The following is a 16,025-nucleotide window of genomic DNA, read 5'->3' as shown; positions in this document are numbered from 1 at the left end:
CACTGATCACTGTATCTAAGGCTTCTCTGTCCATGGATTCCTCTGATATAGAGGATTCTTCTTTAAACAATAAATGTTGTCATTGGTGTGAGTTTGCTCTTATTGCTGTAAGACAGAGCTTTCCAAACATTTTATGCTGGTGACATACTTTTTTGGACATGCATGATTTTGCGACACAGTCATTCATTTTTATTAGCAAACTGACCCCTTATGAGATACAGATACATACATAAATTATAATAACGAAACCTTTCATTTATATTTTTAAAAATACATGATTTATTGCCTATTTTATATAGACTCAATGGTTTCTTGATACTTTACATACTGCACCCAACACATGGACGTGACGCAACACACAGTTTGGAAAGCTCTGTTGTAAGATGACAAAAAAAGAGGCAGAAACAAATATTTTAGAAGAAATTGTTACAGCATAACAACCGCCCTTATCACTGGGAACTTGCAGCACCTTTGGGACTAAGTAAGAGAAAGAGATTTGCAAAAAATAAAATAAAATTCATAGATTGGAATTACTTCATCAGATGCATTCAAAGTTGACCTAGTCTAACAAAGTTTATGCTACAGATATTTTTCTCTAAATCTCACTATTAAATTCCTTTGTATTCTGATACAGACTCACATGTCTATGTCCTCGAGTACTACTTAATATTGGGGTATATCTTGTGGGGAAACATTGAATGACTGTCAAGTGTATTAATTCTAACACCAAGTTTTGTTTTGTTTTAAAGGTGAAAACCAGACAAGGGACTGAGCTGTTAATTCAATCAGACAATGACATTTCTGTTACTGAGTGGTTTAAAGTTCTGAGCTATGCCATCAGTAAACATGTACGTATTTGAATCCTACCTAACTGTCTTCCCTTTTGCTCTAGGCTTGAAAATGGGTGCTCTCCGTGTGGCAAAACAACAATTAAACAAACGTTGAAGTGTCATTGATCACAGTGCAGTCTGTGCACTGCATATGTCTTGCTGGATCCAAAATTACTATCTCTCCCCCACCCAACAATATCTTGGGAACCTATTTTTGCATCCTGTCATGCCTTATAGGGCACAAAAGTATAAATGGCCTATAAATACTGTGGGAGAGCCATTTTGTCATATTTTAAGGGATCTTTTGACCTGTTTTAGGTTAAGCGTCCCTTTCCCCAAAACCCAGAAATGACACCCAATCAATTAATACAGTTCGGTTTTTTTTTAAAAAAAGATGTGGGCAGAAGTCCAGCCACCAAAGTCTGGCACCAAGATCAAACAATAGTTTGAACCAGAATATTGAACAAATTCTTACAATTCGTAAACTTTTAGGGGGTGAAAAAACAGAGTCAGCTTTTAGTGAATGGCAAGATTATATATTTTGTCATAGAATTGTGATTTTGAGGTTTTTTTCTTGCACTTTGTTTTTGTTTCTTCTGTTGCAGAGGTGGAAATTATGCAGATATTCTAAGCAGGATTTTTTTAAAATAAAAAGAATGGGCTACTTGATGTAGGATGTGAACCACCCAGTTTCCCCTAAAATAAGACATACCCATGAAATAAGCCATAGCAGGATTTATAAGCATTTGCTCAATATAAGCCATATCTGAAAATAAGACATAGTGATAGACGTGTCTATGCAGCGTACAAGGTCAGCACTCCACCAGGTTCCAGTCATCCTGTGCGTGCTGCAAGCTGAGACATAGAGGGAAACATAGAAAGTGAAAGTAAATGTCTGTCTCCTCAGTGAAGTGAGGAGCAGGGTGCTGTGCTTTAGGTATTGTGTGTCCTCCGGGGGAAGAAGTAAAGCTGTGGCTGCAGTTTTACTCAACACTGTGGGTCTCTTTCCCCCAGCACCAACCAGCAGCAGTCTGTGGGTCTTTCTCACAGTAACCCAGAGAGATCATCCCATAAATGCAGATTGTTGTACCGTACTAAATAAAAATAATACATTCCCTGAAAATAAGCCATATTTTCTTGAGGAAAAATAAATGTAAGACAGTGTCTTATTTTCAGGGAAACATGGTATTAAGGTGTAGTGCTGGTGGTTCACTTTAAAATGGAATGTTGATTAGATAGAGGTACTTTTAAATAAAATCTCTGTATGGTTCTTTTTTTTCTCTTCAGGGTTTGTACGTTACCTTTTAAGATCTGAAGAGTAAATAATATAAAAAAGAGGTTTAGGATTGATTTACATCTTTTTAATAGAGACCTAGTTGCTTGGGCTTAGACTTACATGCAGTACCTGTGTGTACTCAGAATACAAAAGAGCAACATTGGCGTGTTTTATTCATAAAAAGGGGGAAAAACACTCCTTGCAGCTTGATAAAGGATTTTATGACAAGAATGGAAAATCCCATTGTTTACTGTCAACATTAATTCCTTAATGCTGTTTACTGAAGTTTTCATAAATGGCTCTTTAGTAAACTGGCAGTGAACCCAGAACACAGTCCCAAGCATCATGTTGCAAGTGCATAGCTTCGTTGGGATGCTGCCAACTGCTTCCTGATTTGCACAGGGTTTGGAATTGATATCTGGCACTGGAAAGGAGCCTATGCAGATTATATCTCACTGAATGATTCAGCTAAATATCTGATATTAACAGAGAGGAGAGCTTTCAAGGCTTGGCAGGTCATGGTGTCAGATTGACTTAACGGCCTCAGTCTGGCCTTCTGCCTGAGATGACTTTAGCCAACAATTATTTCCAGTCCTGCTTACAATTGTGAAACTATCAAGGCCCATCTCGGCTACATGGTTTGAGAAAGATGTAGCATCGGCTATTAGCTTGTATTCAGCTTTAAAACTCTCTGGTATGGTAACCTATGCCTCTGCAGTTTGTCACAGCTCTTTTTGTACAGCCTACTAATGGTTTAAGGCTACCCAGAAAATCAAGTTTTTGGTTTTCCCCAGACCCTTGGTTTTATTAAGAGGGCTACAGGTTTCCCATCCATGAATGATGGCATTGTGGGATAAATGGCAGTGCTCATTGCAGTCCATGTTGAGAAGAGCATGGCCTTCCTTCACTTGGAATTGAAGTCCAAAACACCTGGAGGGCCGAAGTTTGCCCATGCCTGTACTAGAAGGTCATAGGCAAGTTACTGTGTCTTAGCTACAACATACATACTAGGAATATTGAGATAATGTTTGCAAAATGTACTTTGGATTATAAGTTATACTTGAATAACAACAACAACAGAAACACCTTATTTATATTCCGCCCTTCTCTCCAAGGGGACTCAGAGCAGATTACAGCATATAAACAGACACAGGCAAACATTCAATACCTTGTTACAGTGAAATACAATGAAATACAAATAACAGACAAAGGCAAAGGCTTCTGCTTTTCATTTCCAGCTCTGGAGGCGGTGCTCTATTTCCAAGCCAAGGAGCCTGTATTGTCATAGACACCTCCTGGTCGTGTGGTTGGCATGACTGCATGGAGTATCTTTTTGCCTTTTCCTGCTGAGGCAGTATTGATGTGCTCACATTTGCAAGTTTTTGAACTGCCAGCGGGAGCTCACCGCACCGCGTGGATTCGAACTGCCAACCTTCAGGTCAGCAGTTCAGCAGCACAAGCCCCTAAAGAATTTGAGCCGTAGACAAGGGCAGAGATTTTAAGCTTCCACTGACAGAAGCAATTCGTATATACTATGAGGATGAGAACCTATTGAAAATTAATGTCTAGTTATTAAATAAATGGAAACATAAGATCACAATACCTAAGTTTCATTATGAAGCAGCAATTTAACTGGATGTACTGTAAAAGAGTGTGCTTCATTACATAAAGTATTATTACTTGAATCCTTTTCTTTATCTCAATAGGCAGCAGAGTCCGATGAAGCACTGGAGGATGAAGTGCCAGATTCTCCTGGGGTGGAAAAACAAGACAAAGAAAAAGACCACAAAGATGCCAAAAAACTTCGTTGTAAGTTGCATTTCCTTTGCTTTGGCTTTTTTTTTTTAACATAAATTTTATTTCTGGATTCTGCATAGTGATGAGAAGTTGTAGGTTAACATCTTATCAATGGAAAACATTTCTTGATAATTAGATATTGCTCCATCGTAATTTTGTCTGTGTTCTTGTAAGGTGTCTGTTTGCCTTTGGTCAGCTTTCAATTGCTGACATACAACCAGTGTTTATTTACACTAGTTTTACTTATCTGAGTGAAGCTAAACACCTTTTTGTCAGTGATAAATATTTATTTCAGAGAAAGGGATGTGTCATCAGGTTTGAAGGAAGCTCATTCTTTTAGAAATTTTATACCAGTCTCCCAAGATCCTGCAAAGAGTAGTTTCAAGCCTTCATTTCCATTCTGTGCATCAGTAAAGAATTTTTGTAGGAAGTTAGTCTACTCAGTTAATGGAACCAACAGATTATGTGAGTTTTTTTTTTCATGTCAGGAGTGACTTGAGAAACTGCAGGTCAGTTCTGATGTAAGAGTATTGGTTGTCTGCAAGGACATTGCCTGGGGGATGCCTGGATGTTTTACCATCCTGTGAGAGGCTTCTCTCATGTCCTCATATGGGAAGCTGGAGCTGACACACAGGAGCTTACCTCGCTCCCCGGATTTGATCCATCAACCTTTCAATCAGAAGTCTTGTTGGCACAAGGATTTAACCCATTGTGCCACCGGGGGCTCCATGTGAGAATCATAATACTAACAGTCTGCTAGAAACTTTGTAAATGCATTACAAATATGAAGGCTAGTATTGCAACTATAATGTGCATTTCAACATTTTTCCATAAACATGTGGAAATTGCTTGTTGGGCTTTCATACAATTGGTAGCACAAAGCATAGGCTATTAATATTACTATGTGACAGGTTTTTTTTCCTCTCTAGGAGAATTCCAATTTTAGCACTCAATACATTAAGACAAATAAATCACTTAAAAAATAATGCATTTTTTTTCAGCAATAAAAATATCTGGTAGCATTGATTCTACGGAACAGAAGAAGACCAAAACAAAACTGAAGAAATTTTTGACCCGCAGGCCTACATTACAAGCAGTCCGTGAAAAAGGCTACATCAAAGGTGAGGCTCTTCCCTTTCTTTTAATAGAATGTTTGTGATATGTATTTATATTTGGAATTGGCAAATAAAGTAATGAGGACAGGCACTAAGTAGGTGGGCAGCTGATGTTCTTTTCCCCATCTTTCTGTCTTTCTTTCTGTCTTTCTTTCTTTCTTTCTTTCTTTCTTTCTTTTCTGTTCCTTGCAAATGTTTGTTACGCAGGTGCACCCACCAGCCTAGCTCCACAAACACAAAGCTTCCCTTTATTAATTTTGTTCATCTTTATGAATGAGAATATCATTTTAAAAGATATGATGTGAAAGTAAGAGATGTACATTGAATGAGAAAGGAGTTGTAACTAGACTCACAGTGCAGGCAGTCCCTAAGTTATGAGCAAGATAGATTCTGTAGGTTTGTTCTGAAGTTAAATTTGTATGTAAGATGGAACAAGTACATGTTTAAGTGTAACTAGCTAAAAAATACACAGTTTTAGCTTTGAATAGCATAGGGAAGTGCTTATTTTGCTGTCTGTGCTCCTGGTCAGAAGATTTCATCTCACTTTCTATCCCTGTGATAATTGAATTTTGAAAAAAAAATGGCTTGTTGTGGAGACAAGGATTGGAGATGAAGCTTCAGTGGAGGGACCTTTTCCCCATGATATCTCTTTCAGGAGTGAAATTCCTTTCTGAGCGGTAGATTTCTCTCACTTCCTGTTGTCTCATCCCTGTTTTTAGCTATGAGTTGTTTGCAAGTTGGATGCTTGTAGCTCTGAGACTACCTGTATCTACGTTAGATGCTGATCAATGTAGAAAAGAAAAAAATTAACAAGCCAGAGATGACCAACTCAGACTTTTGCCTATGATTGAGGTTATGATCAAGTGTAGTATCTGTTCTTGTAAATTTAATCTCTTATATGTTCTCTATTGGATGACTATATATTAAATGGATTTTTTGCCTGGGAGATGGAATAGGACAGTGTTTCTCAACCTGGGGGTCGGGACTCCTGGGGGGGTCACAAGGGGGTATCAGAGGGGTTGTCAAAGATCATAAGGAAAGACAGTATTTTCTTTTGATCATGGGGGTTCTTTGTGGGAAGTTTGGCCCAATTCTATCATTGGTGGGGTTCAAGGGGCTATTTTTATTGTAGGTGAACTATAAATCCCAGCAACTACAACTCCCAAATGTCAAGGTCTGTTTCCCCCAAACTCCACCAGTGTTCACATTTGGGCATATTTAGTATCTGTGCCAAGTTTGGTCCAGATACATCATTGTTTGAGTCCATGGTGCTCTCTGGATGCAGGTGAACTACAACTCCAAAACTCAAGGTCAATGCCCACCAAATCCTTCCAATATTTTCTTTTGATCATGGGAGTTCTGTGTGCCAAGTTTGGTTCAATTTCATCGTTGGTGGAGTTCAGAATGCTCTTTAATTGTAGGTTAACTATAAATCCCAGCAACTACAACTCCCAAATAACAAAATCACCCCCCCCCCCCACAATCACTAGTATTAAAATTAGGTATTTGTGCCAAATTTGATCCAGTGAATGAATATATATCCTGTATATCAGATACTTACATTACGATTCATAACAGTAGCAAAATTGCAGTCATGAAGTAGCAACGAAAGTAATTCTATGCTTGGGGGTCGCCACAACATGAGGAAGTGTATTAGCGGGTCACGGCATTAGTAAGGTTGAAAACCACTGGAATAGGAGTTTATTCCATCCACTGCATGCATCAGCCTTGGTATTACTGTGCCCTCAGGAACGGTGCACCAAAAAATTGCCTGACACCTACCTTTATCTGTTAGCTGTACACCATCTTTGCTCCAATTTAATCAAATTATTAAAGAGTTGTTTATTTAAGTTGTTATTTTAATTTTTATTGCATCCTTTTTTGGGTTTTTTTAAAAAGTCTGTTATATGTTTGTTATATGGCACTGAATGTTTGCTACTGTGTTTTATTGTACTGGAAGCTGCCCTGAGTCCCCTCAGGGAGATAGGGCGGGCTATAAATAAAACGTTGTTGTTGTTGTTGTTGTTGTTGTTATGTTCTTTTCTTCACTTGCAAACACTGTTTCTTTCCCCATTTTTCAGATCAAGTATTTGGTTGCAATCTAAGCAGCTTGTGTCAAAGAGAGAACACCACGGTGCCAACATTTGTGAAACTATGTATTGACCATGTTGAAGAACATGGTAAGAAGAAGATAAAACTTACTAATTCTGAACACTGTTGATACTGATTTTACTAAGTTTTTGCATATATGTCAAATCAATTCTGTTTGGGCAGAATAGTCATTCTGTATGAAATGCAAGCTTAGCTTGTCTCTGTTATTGTTCCTCTTTATATGTCTCTTGAAACTTTAGAAAACCAAGTATCTTATGTGTTTAGAGATGTTAAAAAAATCCTGTGGATATAGAGGTCACACTGCATTTTAGGAAACTATGTGTGATATCAGAACTAAAAAGCTATAGCCTCATAATAAATTGTAATTTTTTACAGGATTGGATGTTGATGGGTTGTACAGAGTTAGTGGAAATCTTGCAGTAATACAGAAGTTAAGATTTGCTGTTAATCACGGTAAGTTCCTCTTAATAACCACCAACTAAAGAATGGATTTAGTGATTCGGTTCCTAATTGATAAAGAAGAGCTATAGTGAGTTAGTCCTTGATCTGTAAATGCTTGACACAGCGAAGCTTAACACCTTATGTTTTCATTCTGAAACACTGAGGAGAAATGGTGAACCGCATTTTATAAGGTTTTTAATCTTTAGCTTTAATATTCTTTCATTGTCATTTGTTGCTTCACTGAAATGTTCATTTTAATAGTTTGAATCATGCCAATTGGAGCTCGTTTTGAGGCAGCGAAACCAGCCAACAACATGTTTCTTTCTCTTTCAGATGAAAAACTGGATTTGAATGACAGTAAATGGGAAGACATCCATGTCATTACAGGAGCCCTGAAAATGTTTTTTAGAGAATTGCCAGAGCCACTCTTCACGTTCAGCCATTTCAATGATTTTGTCAATGCGATCAGTAAGTATTTCATGAAAGAAACTTTTCACCCTGTGAATGTCTAGTTCATTTCAATTAGAAGTTTGTACAAAAATAAGAGATTGATCTAAACATCAGGATGCCTGCACTTGAATCCCACTTGCGCTATTAACTCAGCAGCTAGCCCTAAAACGTCATAGTGTATTCGCTTTATCCTCCCCACTACCACTATGCTGGGAACACTGGGGTTATTGTTCAATTGAGAAGAATTTATGTTGCAAATTGCTTTGTAAAATGCTATCAGTGTAACCTAATAATATATTATTTAAGTACTATACACTTTAAGAGAAGCCAGCATGGTGTAGTATTGGACTGTGACCTAGAGCAGAGCTTTATAAACGGTGTGTCACAACCCATCAGTGTTGGCTGAAGCTTATTAGTGTTTTGTGCAAACATAATGGGAAACCTCTAGGTCAGGCATGGGCAAACTTTGGCCCTCCAGGTGTTTTGGACTTCAATTCCCATAATCCCTAACAGCAATAAATCACATCTTTTTAAAAGTATATATGAAAACTTTTTCATGAGATATGTTGTGTCCACTTATATTTTGTCATTACAAGCTATATATGTGTCCATATCGCTTATAATGGATTGGTTGAACCTCTGATTTGGTAGCAAAACTGAATTACTGTGTCGCAAAATAATGCATGTTTAAAAAGTATGTCACCAACATGAAAAGTTTGAGGTTCTGATCTAGAGACTTAAGGTGGGAATCCCTAGTTGGTCATGGATATCCATTGGATGACCTTGAGCAAGTTCCTCTCCATCCCAGATGAAGGCAAAGGCAAAACTGCTCTAAATAAATAAATCTTGCTAAGAAAACTCAATTTTTTCATGTCAGAAGCAACTTGAGAAACTGCAAGTCACTTCTGGTGTGAGAGAGTTGGCCATCTGCAAGGACGTTGCCCAGGGCTGCCCTGATGTTTTGATGTTTTGACATCCTTGTGGGAGGCTTCTGTCATGTCCCCGCATGGGGAGCTGGAGCTGACAGGGGGAGCTCATCCACACTCTCCCCAGATTTGAACCTCTGAACTGTCAGTCTTCAGTCCTGCTGGCACAAGGGTTTAATCCTGCAACTCCATGATAATAAAGGAGAAATAGCCATGCTGCAATTACAAGTGATTATGTAATTGTTGTGTGCCTTCACATCATTTCTAGTTTATGGTGACCCTAAAGTGAACCTTTCATGTGTTTTCTTGACAAGATCTGTTCCTAGGAGGTTAGCCTTAGAGGCTGAGAGAGTGCAATTTGCCTAAAGTCAGCCAATATGTTTTCATGGCTGAGTGAAGATTTAAACTCTGGTCTCCAGAGTTATTGTCCGGTGCTTAAGCCACCGTGCCACACTAGCATTCATTGTTTGTACAATAGTACAGTGTTTTTAATTATTGACTTTTGTAGGCAGGTGTCAGATGCATGAAGTAGTCCCATACATTCTTGAGAGCACAAATCAAGCCATGAACATAGAATCTAAACAGTGTGGTTGTTTCCAGTTTCCACCTAGGATCAATGAGCCTAGCAATATGTAGTGTAAATGGACACTCAAGTGAATTTCTTTAGCAAGCAGATTATTTCTAGGATTCACTGAAAGCAGGTTGCATAGCATCACAGTTAGTAACAAATTCCAAACTTGCTAAGGTCATGCGGAAGAAAAATCAGCCTTTTAAGCTTTATTTATTTTTAATGACCACTATAGAAGGCCTTAGGGGACTGAAATGCATTCCAGCTTGCCTTTTGCCATGTTTCTTGTCTGTGTCCACTTACTATTTACTAAAATGGAAGGAGCCCATTGCAGGTAAATTGTTAAGATCGCATTACGAAGGACACACATACCTTTAATACCATCATGTTTTTATACTCCTATTATAATTACAAGTCGCCTTCACCCATTGAATAAAATGTGGTGTCTGCTAACAATTTATACCCTCTTAAGTTACTCATCTTATGCTTGTAGGGATACTATAGAATTTTAATGTGCTTGCTAGTTAATGCTGCAGTAGACCAACAGCAATTATTTTGTTGTTGTAAGGAATTATAACTTTGGCCACGAGGTGGCAGCCGATATTAGCTTATGTTCTCCTCTTTCCCTTTCCTGTGCAGAACAAGAACCTAGGCAGCGAGTTCATGCTGTAAAAGAGCTGATCAAACAGTTGCCAAAGCCAAACCAAGATACCATGCAAGTACTCTTCAGGCATCTCAAGAAGTGAGTAACTGTTATTATTCTCAGGATGAACAAATTTATTATTATTTTTTTGTTTACTATATTTGCATACCGCCCTTCCCAGCCCTCAGGCGGCTCAGGGCGGTTTACAGAGGCAACAATTTGATGCCCAAACACCATAAAACATTTAAAAACATTACTATATAATATAAAACCATCACAAAAGTAATAAAAACATAAATCATTTTCATCTCCTAATTAAAACGTTGTCCTATTAAAGTCAGCCTGCTCTTCCAGCCCAGCTCCTTGCACTCGACTTCTCAAAAACTGAGTGCTAGCACAGTATAAAGGAGTGTAGAGGTGTGAGATGAAGGAAGTGAGTTGTTTGCCAAAATACCTTGAAGCTCATTGTAGTGGATCGTTTTGCATATTTGTATGCATCGGCACTGAGAAATGGTCCAACTAACTGTAATGTAAAGTTCTTATAGGTAGGATTTCCAATCCATAAAATTAATGACACAATCTGGGCTAGTGTAGAGCTCTAGAGCTTATAAACTTGGATTGTGCCATTAATTTTATGAATAGGGAATCTCTCTGTAAGAATATACACAGGGAAGGGATGCTATTGCATTGTAGGTTTTTTTTTTGAAAAGCAATTACTTTATCCTCATAAGATCAGCAGGAAAGGTCTATGTACACATCAGAGACTTCGGAACAATATACTGATATTTGGGGCGCTGATGCAGAACATTGCATTGGATAGACCACATCAGCACATAGAAATAATAATAATGATAACAATAACTCTGGCACAAGCCAGTTAATGTGATCCCAGTGGTGATTGACACACTGGGTGCAGTGCCTAAAGACCTTGGCCTGCACTTAAAAACAGCGCTGTCAATACTAGCATCTGTCAGTTGCCCAAGGCCACCTTACTTTGATCTGCACGCATTATTCACCGATACATCGCATAGTTCTAGACACTTGGGAAGTGTCCAACGTGTGATCAAATACAAAAGCCAGCATAGTGATCTTGTTTGCTGTGTACTCATCTTATTGTGTATCAATTAATAATAATAACAGTAATGATGATAATAATAATAATACTTTATTTATAACCCACCCTATCTCCCCAAGGGGACTCCGTGTGGTTTATAATAGTTGTCATGATTTTCTATGGGCAAGCAGATGGTAACTGACGAATCCATATATTCCGTATCTCAAAAACTGGAGCTAATAGGGGAAAAGTGGCACCATTTTTGGAATCAGCAAATCAAGTATACACAGGAATGGGTCTGTCGCTTGAGGCACCAAAATGTGTGTTGGACTATGTAATACAGAAGTTACTTTGATAGCTGCTATGTTATTTTTCGTTTTAGTATCTGAAATGCGCATCCCTTTCTTTTTTCCAGAATTGTAGAAAATGGAGAGCGGAACCGAATGACCTATCAGAGCATAGCCATAGTGTTTGGCCCAACTCTGTTAAAACCAGAAAAAGAGACATGTAACATAGCTGTTCACACCGTGTATCAGAACCAGATTGTAGAGCTAATCCTACTAGAACTGAACTCCATCTTTGGACGCTGAATTTCCCTGTGAAATTGGCCTTAGGAGAAAGACGACAACTACTACTCTTCTTCTTCTGGCAGAAACTGCATCTCTTTTGTACGTGGCGCTATTTGTGGACCAAGCAGCAACTTGATGTTTTTTGCACTTTTTGTGGGAGAGGGAAGAGAGTGTTTTGTTTTAGCTGAATTTTCTTTTTCTTTTTTTCCCCTTTTTTGGTGGAAAATACCGAAACTTTGAATTTCCTTACAGTTAATTATTGTGACTGTCTCAAAGTGTGTGTGTATATATATACATATATATATTCAATAAGACTTTAAACTTCAGATCTCATATAGCTGTATACACACTGGAGTCCATAGTGAGAGAAGCTAAATCTGAATGTCAGTCTGGATCATCTGGAATAGCATTTTCCATTAATTTTTAACATTGGTTTCGCCATTTACTTTTGGGGATGATAAAGCTCCTCAGCTGACTCGGAAAACCTCCACGGGCATTTTGAGTGAATAATTTCAACGTGTGCTTATATGTTCAGCCTGTAAGATAATTCTTATATCTTGTCTACAGGGTTATTTTCCTTTCTGTTTGTTTGGCAGATTTAAATAATTGCTAACAGTGGCCAGTGGAAATTCCTCACACGAGGTCTGCTTTTTTGTTCTTGGTATTGTTTTAACTTTGTTGCACAGACTCATGCTGGCTCTCTTGAATGCACAGCAGCATTGCTTCAGATACTGAAATGGTACATATATCTGACGGAGGAGATATACTATATGGTCTGTGATGAATCGGAGCTTTCAGTTAATAAAATTTGTATTTTCCAGGATATGTTTGGTCTACACTTTGATCTAAAATAACATGGTACCAAACAATCCTAACGTATAAAGAGTACACTGAATTGTTGGTATGAACCTGTGGTAGTGAATTGGGATGTGAAGACCGTACTGTGTTTGGATTTTACAATATTTATATACAAAATGGAACTGTCTCAGAATACTTTCTGGTCTTCTATTTCTATCATGTGCAAATTAGCAAGTGATATTATTACGCCATCAATGGTGTTTCAGAGTTCCCACACAGTCATGAACTATTTGGGGAAGCTGCACTTTTCAATGGCAATTACATATGCATGCAAGCGATTGCAATGCGACTGGTACTGGAATAACACTGAGTGTGTTTTGCTTCAGTGGTTAATGCACTACAAGCAAAGCCTCTGATATTATTTAATATGTATAGGAGCTACATTAGGTAAATGTATTGCAAATTCTAATGCCTATAAATAACAGAACCCTATGTTTGAATAGATGGATATCTGGATATAATGAAAATGCCGAACTTCAAGATTCCTTTTTACATTAATATTATAGATTGATTTGTAAAATAGGTTTCAGGAGATTTTGTTACAGGAGACATGGTCCGCGGAAGATTTTTTTTAAATGTATTTTTCTAGACTAACTGCTGTATCTGACATTTGCTACATGGAATCTGAATAAATAAAACTGTTAGCCGTTTTGGAATCCGGTGCTCTAGATTTGGGTAGTATCTTGTCCTCTTGAAACCATACATACCAAGTATGCAATAACCTTTTTCTTAATGCTGTATGTTATTTCGGTTGACTGGTTGGAGAAGTGGAATGACTGTTGTTCTTGCCTTTTTTCTTGGATTATCTAATTCCCAAAGTGTGGCTATATTGCTGTATAGTGACTGAGACTTGGATTTTAAAAAAGGGATTTCCTTATAGAAACATTTTTCAACATGGGGGTCAGGACCCGTGGGGAGGTCACAAGAGGGTTTCAGAGGAGTCACCCAAGATCACCAGAAAACATATTTCTGATTCTCTTGGGAACCCCTTTGGCAGAGAAGGCTGAAGATCCCTCCACCTGTCATTCTCTTCCTTTTTGGAAACAGACGGCAAATCCTCCCACCAAAAGCCCTCCTCTGCTATGATTGGCCAGCATCTCAGCCAAGGAGAAGGCTGTTTCTGATACTCTGAGTGAGGAAGGGGAGAGCAGGCGTGCTCAACACATGGCAGCGTGGTGCACATGTTCGGGCGAAGGAGAGCGTATGAGGTTGGAGGAAGGCTCGCGCCAGCAAATCCCTTCAAGGCATGGCAGTTCTGTCTCGGAATTTTGGTCCAATTCTATCATTGGTGGGATTCAGAATGCTCTTTGATTGTAGGTGAACTATAAATCCCAACAACTACAACTCCCAAATGTCAAGGTATGTTTTCCCCAAACTCCACCAGTGTTTACATTTGGGCATATTGAGTATTTGTGCCAAGTTTGGTCCAGATCCATCATTGTTTGAGTCCACAGTGCTCTCTGGATGTAGGTGTACTACAACTCCCAAACTCAAGGCCAATGCCCACCAAACCGTCCCAGTATTTTCTGTTGGTCATGGGAGTTCTGTGTGCCAAGTTTGGTTCAGTTCCATCGTTGGTGGAGTTCAGAATGCTCTTTTATTCTAGGTTAACTATAAATTCCTGCAACTATAACTCCCAAATGACAAAAACAACCCCTCCAACCCCATCAGTATTCAAATGTGGGCGTACTGGGGTTTTGTGCCAAATTTGGTCCAGTGAATGGAAATACATCCTACAAACGATATTTACATTACAATTCATAACAGTAGCAAAATTACACTTCTGAAGTAGCAACAGAAATAATTTTATAGTTGGGGGTCACCACAACATGAGGGACTATATTACGGGGTCGTGGCATTAGGAAGGTTGAGAAACACTGCCTTAAGGGATGCTGAAGGCATTTATAATGCTAGGGCTCAGAATCAAATCTGGCAGCCAACCTCTGTTGAGCAAGGAGCAATATAAAATGCTTTCTACTCCAGCCTTCAAGATGATTGTAACACTACACTCCAGATTTAGAGATGATTATAACATGCTTCTCCACCTGCAACTTGTTTTTGAGGACAAGCCCTTTCGGGGTGGATGACAGTAACTGAAGCTATCAAGGCCTGAATGGCGTGGAAAAATCCTTATCCTCCAGAAGGCGCATGGCTGCTGTCTCTGATAAAAGCACTTCTGAATACCCAAGAGGCCTTGCTAAGAGTCAGGCCGAGCCAAGGGACGCTCTCAGAATGTAAATGGGCTTCTCCAAGGGAAATATGATCCCAGTCCACAAACAGATTAAGGTTTTCTCTCTCTAGAGAAACCACTTGCTAGTCGTCACCACCTTTGATTTTAATACAGAAGGTACCCGGTGTTTCCATATGTATAGGTACACACACAAAAATTAAGCAAAGTTTAATAATTTTGATTAGAATCCTGGTTTGAGGTTCAGCCATAATTCAGTCCTAAAATTCATAGGGTGATCTGTAGAAATATAAAATATATAACAAGTACACATTCTTCTAGATGGCTTGATTGGGTGATGACTATTATTAAAGTGCTGAAACATCAAAATAAAAACAACTATCGGGCATAGCAGACTGTAGTGGTATGGACCAGAGTTTCTTAAACTGTGGATCCCAATTCACCCTTTAGCTCAGAGTTGGGGTCCTGCAAGATTTGACAACTAAAAGATTCCTGACAGTTACCTAGTCGCTGTTGTAGACATTTATATGAATCTGTTGTGCAGCGTTTATAGTGGACTCTGCAGAAGATGGTTCAGCTGTAAAAAAGAGAATCAGCAAGCCTTGCACATGTTGATTTGTTAGAAGTAAATGTTTCATTTTTATACCTATTTTGTATACCTATATACCTATTTCTCAGGTGAAAAGGGGTCATGAGTGGACAAGTTTAAAAAGCCCTGGCATAAATGAACTGTGTAAATGGAAAAAATGCCCAGTTGGCATAATAGGCCTCACAATTAGAATCATAGAATCATTGGGTTGGAAGAGACCTCGTGGGCCATCCAGTCCAACCCCCTGCCAAGAAGCAGGAACATTGCATTCAAAGCACCCCCGACAGATCGCTATCCTGCCTCAGCTTAAAAGCCTCCAAAGAAGATGCCTCCACCACACTCCGGGGCAGAGAGTTCCACTGCTGAACAGCTCTCACAATTAGGAAGTTTTTCCTAATGTTCAGATCGAACCTCCTCTCCAGTAGTTTGAAGCCATTGTTTCATGTCCTAGATATGGAACAATGACTTCAAAACAAGCTTGCTCCCTCCTCCCTATGACTTCCCCTCACATATTTATACATGGCCATCATGTCCCCTCTCAGCCTTCTCTTCTGGAGGCCAAACATGCACAGCTTTTTAAGTCGCTCCTCATAGGGCTTGTACCCAGAC

General features: G+C 38.8%; 1 protein-coding gene and 1 pseudogene across 9 annotated transcripts in view; both read left to right on the top strand.

The window, feature by feature from the left end:
• ARHGAP12 (Rho GTPase activating protein 12) overlaps nt 1-13,295 on the top strand; it is a 70,676-nt gene extending 57,381 nt beyond the window's left edge. For all 9 annotated transcript variants that reach the window (XM_060782496.2, XM_060782495.2, XM_060782500.2 and 6 more), the window contains 8 exons: nt 750-848; nt 3,813-3,915; nt 4,905-5,024; nt 7,100-7,198; nt 7,506-7,583; nt 7,905-8,039; nt 10,155-10,257; nt 11,628-13,295. In XM_060782496.2, coding sequence (XP_060638479.2) covers nt 750-848; nt 3,813-3,915; nt 4,905-5,024; nt 7,100-7,198; nt 7,506-7,583; nt 7,905-8,039; nt 10,155-10,257; nt 11,628-11,802 — 912 coding nt within the window. In that variant the 3' untranslated portion in view covers nt 11,803-13,295. The remainder of the gene's footprint in view (nt 1-749; nt 849-3,812; nt 3,916-4,904; nt 5,025-7,099; nt 7,199-7,505; nt 7,584-7,904; nt 8,040-10,154; nt 10,258-11,627) is intronic.
• On the top strand, nt 5,842-6,009 carry LOC137097457 (U2 spliceosomal RNA; annotated as a pseudogene).
• Nucleotides 13,296-16,025: the final 2,730 nt, after the last annotated feature.

The sequence above is a fragment of the Anolis sagrei genome, chromosome 6, assembly GCF_037176765.1.
Source record: "Anolis sagrei isolate rAnoSag1 chromosome 6, rAnoSag1.mat, whole genome shotgun sequence".
In the NCBI taxonomy this organism is placed as follows: domain Eukaryota; kingdom Metazoa; phylum Chordata; class Lepidosauria; order Squamata; family Dactyloidae; genus Anolis; species Anolis sagrei.
Note: the sequence above shows the minus strand (reverse complement) of the source record. Positions and strands in the feature narration are given on the sequence as shown.